Source organism: Scyliorhinus canicula, unplaced genomic scaffold (assembly GCF_902713615.1).
Source record: "Scyliorhinus canicula unplaced genomic scaffold, sScyCan1.1, whole genome shotgun sequence".
In the NCBI taxonomy this organism is placed as follows: domain Eukaryota; kingdom Metazoa; phylum Chordata; class Chondrichthyes; order Carcharhiniformes; family Scyliorhinidae; genus Scyliorhinus; species Scyliorhinus canicula.
The window spans coordinates 163776-173370 of record NW_024056013.1 but is presented as its reverse complement, the minus strand read 5'-3'; the positions used below and the strand labels follow the sequence as shown (position 1 = coordinate 173370).

Below are 9595 nucleotides of genomic sequence, written 5' to 3'. Positions count from 1 at the left end.
GGTTACGGGGATAGGGTGGAGGTGTGGGCTTAAGTTAGGGTATGCTTGCCAAGGGCTGGTGCAGACTCGATGGGCCGAATGGCCTCCCCCTGAACTGTAAATTCTCTGATTCTATGAGGTGAGATTGTCCTTTCTGAGCTCCAGCCAGGTGATCCTTGCCTCAGGCGGGAAAGACAAAAATCTACAACTTGTTTAAAACAGCTGATTTATTTCACCAATATCTAGAATGTTTTTTAAGGTAAAGATAGATAGTTTTTTGAAGAATAAAGGGATTAAGGGTTATGGTGTTCGGCCCGGAAAGTGGAACTGAGTCCACAAAAGATCAGCCATGATCTCATTGAATGGCAGAGCAGGCTCGAGGGGCCAGATGGCCTACTCCTGCTCCTAGTTCTTATGTTCTTATGTCCTATACCTATGTCAGAGACTTTAACGTCTCTAAGTGCTGGGTGTGTTCTTCTATCCCTACCAATTCCCAAGCAGGTATCCCACTACAGCCTGTTCCTTTTACTTTATCCCAAATGGCAGAATGCTACATTTTCCAAAATCCCGACTATACCCTTCCCCAATGTGGAGACACCAGAACCAAAGAAATGATAAACCATGAGGTTAAGAGATGGCGATCTGCAGGCAGCCCATTAAACACTTTCAAGGGATGGTATCAACATGTCTATGATCGGAAACAGAAACCACCCCAAGTAACCTTCCCAACTGGTCATAATCAGACTGGGACCATATATTTAATCAGCTATAATCATAGAGCATGGAATGTGGGATACAGTAAATGTGAATATTATTTGGATGTGAGTACCAGTAAAATGTGCACTCATGACTCAAGAAAGGTAGTGGTCTATGGATATGAAGAGAATCCCATCGACTTTAACGGGCTACCTAATCACACCGATGGGACAAATTTTACAGAACGTTGGTCCCAATATTCTACCTATAATAGCACCTATTACATCTTCAGTAATACTGCATAACCTTGGCTCCCAGTGAGCGGGAGAGGAGCGTGCTATTTAGGATTCATTATACCCTTCATCCGTCATTCCCTTTCCCTAGCCGATGCTATAAACGCAGACTCAAAACATGGACCTCTCATCCCACAGTTTGAGAAATATCAACCTCCCGCTATCATCAAGAGGTCTAAACGTGAGATCTCCGGGGCTGAGAAATGAATATCATCGTACTGACCAGAGAATACATTAAATTGGCTGCAGCCTGAGAGAAAATAACCCAATGACACTGCCCGAGCTCTAAGTAGCATTTCAGCCAAGATGCTAGCCATTCGAACTGTGGCTTTACTTGGAAGTCCAACCTACTTAAGCACCAGCGGAGTCACACTGGGGAGAGGCCGTTCATCTGCTCGGTGTGTGGGAAGGGATTCATTCAGTCATCCCACAGGCTGAGGCACCAGCGAGTTCACAAGTGACTGCAGGGATTGGATTTGGATTCTGCTGTTAATCACATCTGGACCGAACCATCTTCACTCTGACAGCTGGAGTTTGTTGCTGCTGATATTAATCAGCCTGAAAACTAGGGTGTTTATTGATGTTCTGTATAAATATTGATTAAATCAGCTTTGATTTAGACACTGTTTTGAATATTTGGTTTCCTCAATGATAAGAGGAGACTGATTGATCTGTTGACTGGGACATTATTTTGATCTTTTCTTACTCTGAATTATTTCTGTTCTCTGGTTCACCTTCTCCCAGATTAAACACTGAGCTTTCATCAATCCTATCAATCTGTTGGAGACATTGGGCGGTTGGTGAGTTTCACCTGATATTGGTGTCAGTTGCCCTCGGACGATTTCCCAGTTTTCTGAAATTCCAGTGTTGTTCTGTGTTGATGTAATGATCGGAGTTTCAGTTCCAATGCTGATGATGGAGGGCCTGTGCTGCCAGAACCACAGAATGATTACAGATCAGGAGGAGGCCATTCAGCCCATCGAGCCTGCACTGCTCACCGAAAGAACATTCTACCTAATCCCACTCCCCTGCCTTATCCCTGTAACCTTGCACATTCTTTCTTTGCAGATAATAATCCAATTCCCTTTTAAATACATTGATTGAAGCTCCATCTCCATCTGAATATGTTCTTTCCAGACTCCATCCACCCTCTGGGTGGAAACATTTGGCCTCGCATCACCTCTGCTCCTTTTGCTAATTATTTTGAATCTGCTCTCTCGTTCTTGATGTACTCCTGAGGGGAAATAGCTTTTCATTATTTACCCTGTCCAAACCCCTCAGGATATTGATTACCTCTACAAGTCTCCAAACAGCCTTCTTTTCTCCAAGGAAAACAGACCCAACCTCTCCTCATAGCTCCAGTTATTTATCCCTCGAATCATTCTTGTGAAGCTTCTTTGGACTCTGTACTCCATTGCCTTCACATCCTTCCTCAAGTTTAATATAATTATCTCCTGGGATGTGGTGTCGCTGGCTGGGTATTTACTTCCCATCATTAATTGCCCTTGAACTGAGTGGTTTGCTCTGTCGTTTCAGAGGGCATTTTCAGAGTCAACCACTTTGCTGTGGGTCTTGTGTCACATGTGGGCCACACCAGGTAAGGCCAGGAGATTTCCTTGCCTAAAGGACATGAGGGAGCCAGATGGGTTTTTATGACAAACAACAATGGTTTCGTGGCCATCATTAGACTTTTAAATCCAGATTTAAAAAAATTGAATTCACATTCCACCATTCCATATACTAACTAAGAAGTAAATTTCTGGACTAAAGAATTGTGAGTTCTTTGAAGATGTAACAAGCAAAGTGGATAATGGGGATCCTGGAGATGTAGTATATCTGGACCTCCGGAAGACGTTTTATAAGTTGCCGCACAGAAGGTTAATTGACAGGGTGAAATCACATGGGATTAGGGGTAATTTATTAGTTTAGATAGAAGACTGGCTGACAGACAGGGGACAGAGAGTCAGGATAATGGATATTTTTCTGGATGGCAAGATGTAACTAGTGGGCTGCCACAGAGTTCGGTCCTTGGGCCCCAGCTATTTACAATCTATATTAATGACTTTGATACAGGTATAGAAGGTTCTATAACCAAATTCGCAGATTACACAAAAATAGGTGGGACAGGAAGCTGCAATGAGAAAATAAGAACCTGACAAATGGATATAGATAGGTTAGGAAAGAAAATGGAATGTTAGCAAAAGGAATTGAGTAATAAAGAGTTGTTGCAACTATACACGGCATTGGGAAGACCACACCTGGATTATTGTGCACAGTTTTGACCCCTTTTTGAGGAAAGTTGTAGTGGCATTGGAGGCAGTTCAGAGGAGGTTCACGAGATTGATTCCAGAGATGAGGGGGTTGTCGTATGAGGAGAGATTGAACAGTTTAGGCCTATACTCTCTGGAGTTTAGAAGAATGAGGGGAGATCTAATTGAGGTAAAGAAGATGTTAAAAGGTATAGATAGTGGGTGGCAAGATAGCACAGTGGTTGGCATTGTTGCTTCACAGCGCCAGGGTCCCAGGTTCTATTCCCGGCTTAGGTTACTGTCTGTGCGGAGTCCGCACATTCTCCCTGTGTCGGCGTGGCTTTTCTCTGGGCGTTTCGGTTTCCTCCCACAAGTCCCGAAAGCCATGCTGTTGGTTAATTTGGGCATCCTGAATTATCCCTCTGTGTACCTGAAAAGGTGTTGGAATGTGGCGACTTGGGGATTTCCACAGTAACTTCATTAGAGTGTAAGCCTACTTGTGACAATAATGAAGATCATAAAGTAGACGTGGAGCTGATGCTTCCTCTTGTGGGGCAGTTTAAACGAGAGGTCATAATCTTAGAATAAGAGGTAGCAAATTTAAAACAGATTTGAAGAGAAACTACTTCTTCCAAAGGGTTGTGAATCTGTGGAATTCGCTACCCCAGAGTGCGGTGGATGAAGGGACAGTGAATAAATTCAAAGAGGAGTTAGACAGATTTTTAATTGGTAATGGGTTGAAGGCTTATATAGAGTTGAGCTCAGGATGGGATCAGCCATGATCACATTGAAAGTGTTTAGGCTTGGGAGGCTAAATTGCCTACTCCTGCTCCTCGGTCATGTGTTCTCGGGAGAAGATGCTCTGGCTGATTTTGCAATCCAGCTCTTGGTCTTTAGCATTGTGGGTAGCAGATGAGGAACATATCAGCTATGATAGAATGGCAGAGTAAACACGTTGGGCCAAATGGCCTAATTCTGCTCCTGTATCTTATGAACTTATGACTGCAGTCAGAAGTCTTACAACAACAGGTTAAATTCCCAACAGGTTTGTTTCAAATGACTAGTTTTCAGAGCACTGCTCCTTCCTCTGAAAGCTAGTTATTTGAAACAAACCTGTTGGACTTTAACCTAGTGTTGTAAGACTTCTTACTGCGCTCACCCCAGTCCAACGCCGGCATCTCCACATCAGAACTTCTGACTGTACACAGAACAATACTTTTCACTGTACCGCAGTTCATGTGACAATAAAACAGATACAATACAAACAAGTCTTTTTTACCCATCCCTATGTGCTCACTTTCCTTTTAAGTACCAAAAGTTGAAATTTCCCATTCTTTGTTTCTTATAGTTGTGATCATTCTGATCACTATCATCTCCTCCACACCCCTTCAAGATCTCTGCACTAATTTAATTCCAGCCACTATTGCACTCCTAATTTATTCGGTCCACCATTACTGGCCTTTTCTCAGCTTTGACAAAGAGTCATCGGACTCGAAACGGTAGCTCTTTTCTCTCCCTACAGATGCTGCCAGACTTGCTGAGATTTTCCAGCATTTTCCCTTTCGTTGCTGGCCTTTTATCATTTGACTGGGCCACAAGCTCTGGAATTTCCTCCTTAAAACTCTGCGACTCTCTAACTCACTTTCCTCTGTCATAATATACATCTATGTATATAATGGAGTGCAGACAGGCAGTGATTGACACTTAAATCTGGTTAGGCTAGTATCAGGTCTCCAGTCAAGTCAGTATCGTGTCAATCCACAGTTGAACATGTATAATAGTTTAGATGTAAAATAAAATCGTGTTGCGTCTCATCAAGTGTTGGAAGTCTGTCTCTCGCTACACTGCATCAAGTGCAGTCCACATCGACCCAGTCTGCCCAACACATCATCCTCTGTTAAGATTATCCTTAAAATCTAAGATCTCCTCATGTTGCTCACTGTCAATTGTTATTTTATAACATTTCTCTGAGATGTGTTAAAAAGCTTGATTCTGTCAAGGCACAATAAATACGAATTGTTGTCACTACCCTGGACAGATATAATTGTTCGGTCTCATACATACGATTTGTAACTCGGAGTTAAACACTCTGTCATGAAGAAACATTTGAAAAATATTGCCCTCAACAATGATGGAGACGGAGCCTGCTGCTGCCCCCAATGAAGATGGTGGATGCGCGTGCGCTTCGCTACTACCGCCACAGGTGGTGGGCGCGCGCGCACACGACAGCGAGTGCCCCAATAAAGTTGGCGAGTGCGCATGCGCAGCTACGCTGGTGCGTGGAGAGATGGTGGACTCGCTGTCCCGTCTGTGAGAAAGCTCAGGGCCCCCGGTACCGGTAGGTTATTCTTCCGGGTTTTCGGTTTACATAACATGTTTAAGAAGTGTGTCCAACGACGCGCCTAATCGAGCTCTCCCTCGCTTCCGCCATTCCCAACTTTCCGGATTTTGGATCCCAGAAAGAACTTTCGTTGCGCCGCCATTAATCGCACTGCGCATGCTTCACTTGCCCCAGTACCGCCCCCTCATTCACTCCGATTGGCTGGAGGACCAGCCACTCCCGCCCAGTCATCTGAATCCGCCCCTTGAGCCCTATTGGTCAGCAGCTGCCGTCAATCATTGCCCGGGCATTGTGAGGTGTCAGGTAAGAGGTCAGTGTCGGGGGGCGGGGTTTACTGACACCAGTGGGGCCCCAGAGCCGAATGTGAAACATTGAACAGTCTCCCCTCTCAGTCCGTCACTTCTGGCTTCTCTCCACAAACAACCTCAGAGAGACCAGGGGGGCGTCACTGACCCAGTGACAATGTCACTGCATTAGTGGGCAAGTCTAATGTAACCCCTCCTGTTCAAAAAGGCAGAAAATAGGAAACTAGTTAGTTTAAAACCTCTTGTTGGGAGACTTGGAATCCATTATTGAGGAAGTAGTAACTGGACATTTGGAAAGTCAAACCGCAATCCATCAGTCAGCGTGGTTTTGTGAAGGGTAGATTGTGTTTGACTCATTTGTTTGGAGTTGTTTGAAGTAATAAGCCAGATATTTGGACTTCCAGAATACATTTGAGAAGATGGAAATTAACATGCATAAGTCTGAGGTTATCCATTTTGGTCAGAGGAAAAAAAAGGCAACTTATTATTTAAATGGAGAGAAACTTCAGAGGACATTGGTTGGGTGATGAACAAATATTTCACATCTGTCTCCAGCCAAGAGAATGAGGAGGTAGATATGGAACTCGGGGAGAGAGATCGAGAGTTTCTTGAGCGAATTGACAGAAGGAGTGCCAAGGCATTGGAAGTGTTGGCAGGCTTAAAAGTGGACAAATCTCCAGGTCTGGACGAATTGTGTTGCAGGATGCTGTGGGAGGCGAGATTGCAGGGGCCCTGACCCAAATTTCTAATTCCTCTTTGGCTATGAGGTTGGTGCTAGAGGACTGGAGATCAGCTAATATGATCCCACTATTTAAGGAAGATTGTCGAGATAAGCCAGGGAACTGCAAAGCAGTGAGTCTCACGTCAGTGGTAGTGGAAACTATCGGAGAAAATTCTGACGGAGTGAATCTATCTCCACTTGGAGAGGCAAGGTTTGATCAGGAATAGTCAGCATGGCTCAGCGGGAGGTCATGCCTCACAAATTTTGATTGATTGATTGACACCAGGTGTGTTGATGATGGTAATGATGTAGTTCACACAGATTTCAGCCTTTGACAAGATCCCACATGGGAGACTTTATAAAGAAGACAAATACACATGTGATACAGAGTAACATGGTAAGGTGGATTCAAAATTGGCTTAGCTGTAGGAGAGGGTGATGACAGACGGCTGCTTTAGTGTCTGGAAGCCAGTGTCCAGTGGGGTTACCACAGGGATCTGCGCTGGGTCCCCTGTTGTTTGTCATTTACATAAACGCCATAGATGACTTTGTGTGGGGTAGAATCATTACCTTTGTGGATGACACACAGCTTGGCCTGGTGATTAAGAGTGAGGTTGAGTATCTTGGGTTACAGGAAGATATAGACAGGATGATCAAATGGGCAGAAACGGGGCAGATGGAATTTGACCCTGAAATATGTGAGGTGACGTACTTTGGAAGGAGTAATTTGAAAAGGAAGCATTCAATGAACTGCCTGACACTGTGACATCTGAGGAACAAAGGGACCTTGGCCTGTTTGTCCATAGATCTCTAAAGGTGGAAGGGCAGGTTAATAGGATGGTGAAAGAGGCATATGGGGCACTTGTCCTTTAGCAATTGAGGCATAGATGGGGTCGCAGTGACGTCTCAGGAACAGTGACGTCAGCCCTCAGACCATCTTCATGTTGTATTTGGCGTCATCCCCGCTGCTGCCTCCGCCGCCCCCGCCAGCGTGCGGCACGAAGTCGACATGGATGTTGTGTTTGATGGGCCCGCTGACCCGGCTCCAGATGAAGAGTAAAGTGAAGCAGAGCGACACCACGGTGAAGAAGGAGGTGAAGCCCATGGTGGTGGCCACCAGCTGCGTGTGGGTGTCGAAGGGGTATCCGGGCCGCAGGCCGGCCTTGGCCCGGGAGTCGGAGCGCCCGGCCAGTCCCAGCTCCTGAAGCGAGAGCGGCCGCACCTGTAGCGAGGCTGAGGCCGTGGCGTTGCCGCCGGCGTTGCGGGCCACACAGCGGTAGGTGCCGGAGTCCATGCGGCGGACCGAGGTGATCTGCAGGCTGCCGTCTGGCAGGAGGCGGCTGCGGCCCACAGCGGGGCCAGAGAGGAGCGGGGGCGCGGGGGGCAGGCTTGGGTCCGGACGCCCGGGGAGGAGGCCGCGGTCCTCGGGTTTCAGGCCCTGGTCCTCGGCTATTAGGCCCAGGCCCCCGGGGAGGCCCATCCCAGCCTCGGGGTGGCCCAGCCGCTGGCGCCGTGGGTTGAGCCACATGATGAGGGGCAGCGGCTGGCCGTCAGCCGAGCAGCGCAGGGTGACGGTCTGGCCCTCTCGGGCCTGCAGCCGCTGCGGCCTCTTGTCGCGGATGCGGGGCCGGCGGCAGCTGAAGGTGCTGGCAGGGAGGGAGCCGGCGGCCTCGGGCAGGCGGCGGCCGCGGAGGGGCGGCGGGGAGGCGCAGGCGGGCGGCTGGGAGCCCAGGAAGCGGAGGCGATGGCGCCGGCGGACGATCCAGAGCAGGCGGCAGTCGCAGGCCAGCGGGTTGAGGCCGAGGCCCAGGCTCTGGAGGGAGGCCAGCGAGCGGAAGGCGGTGGCCGGCAGGCTGGCCAGCTGATTGGCCGTGACGTCCAGCAGCCGGAAGTAGATAAGGCCCCGGAAGGCGGCGTCATGGATGACGCGCAGGCGGCCGCCCACCAATCGCAGCTCCTCCAGGCGGGTCACATGCTGCAGCAGCGCTCCGCGGATGGCAGCGATGGGATTGTGGGAGAGGTTGAGGAAGCGCAGGTAGGCCTGAGTCCTCAGGCTGGCATAGGGAACGTCGCTGAGGTTGCAGCGGGTGACTGAGAGCCAGACCAAATTGAGGCCCAGGAGGCAATCGGGGCCTAGTTGGGCCAGCGAGGCCCAGGAGTCGATTTCCAGCAGGCGGAGACGGGAGAGGCCCTGGAAGGGGCGGCCGGGCAGGGCGGTGGCCTTGGGAAAGGCCAGCAGGCGGAGGGCGGTCAGGGTGAGGAGGGGGGAGAGGACAGGCCCGGGCGGCCAGGCCAGCGCAGCGCCGCGGACGGTGAGTTGGTTGAGGCCGCTGAGGCCTGCCCAGGCCTGCGGGCCGGCCCAGGCCAGCTCGGGGGAGCCCAGGCTGAGGGTGCGCAGGGCGGCCAGGCCGCGGAAGGTGTGATCGCTGAGCAGCAGCAGCGGGTTGCCGGCCAGCTCCAGGCTGCGGAGGGCGGCCAGGCCGCGGAGGGCTCCGGGCTGAAGGTAGCGCAGGAGGTTGTGGCCTAGGCCCAGGCGCCATAGCCGCTCCAGGCCGCCCAGGGCGCCGGCTTCCAGCTCCCGCAGCCGGTTGTGGCCCAATTCCAGCTCCTCCAGCCGACGGCTCAGGCCTCGCGCCGGGCCCCAGTCCAGCCGCTCCAGCCGGTTGCCGCTCAGGTCCAGCGCCCGTGTGCCAGCCGGGATCCCCCGCGGCAGCGCCTCCAGCCCCCGGGACGAGCAGCTCACCGTCCGGTTGGGGCTCCAGCAGAGGCAGTCGGAGGGGCAGCCGAGCCCCGGGCCCAGGAGGAGGAGCAGGGGGAGGAGAGGAGGCCACACCACCGGCAACAGTGTCCTGCCCCCCGGCCTGCAAAACAAACACAACAGGGGGTCAGTGAGGGGAGCTGGACCCCCAGACACACACCCACACACAGGGCACCTCTCCCACACACAGGACACTACCCCCAGATACACACCCACACACAGGACACTGCCCCCAGACACACACCCACACACA

At 50.3% G+C, this 9595-nt stretch overlaps 2 protein-coding genes across 2 annotated transcripts in view; one reads left to right on the top strand and one right to left on the bottom strand.

Moving 5' to 3' along the window:
* LOC119961523 (zinc finger protein 135-like) overlaps window positions 1–9595 on the top strand; it is a gene marked incomplete at its 5' end in the record, with an annotated part of 205265 nt that overhangs the window by 188339 nt on the left and 7331 nt on the right. The gene's annotated exons all lie outside the window — the stretch shown is intronic.
* Window positions 7513–9399, bottom strand: LOC119961569 (leucine-rich repeat and immunoglobulin-like domain-containing nogo receptor-interacting protein 1; the record flags this gene model as incomplete). The annotated part of the gene is made up of 1 exon (XM_038788897.1): window positions 7513–9399. A coding segment is annotated over one exon (1887 nt), but the record flags the coding sequence as incomplete, so codon positions are not given.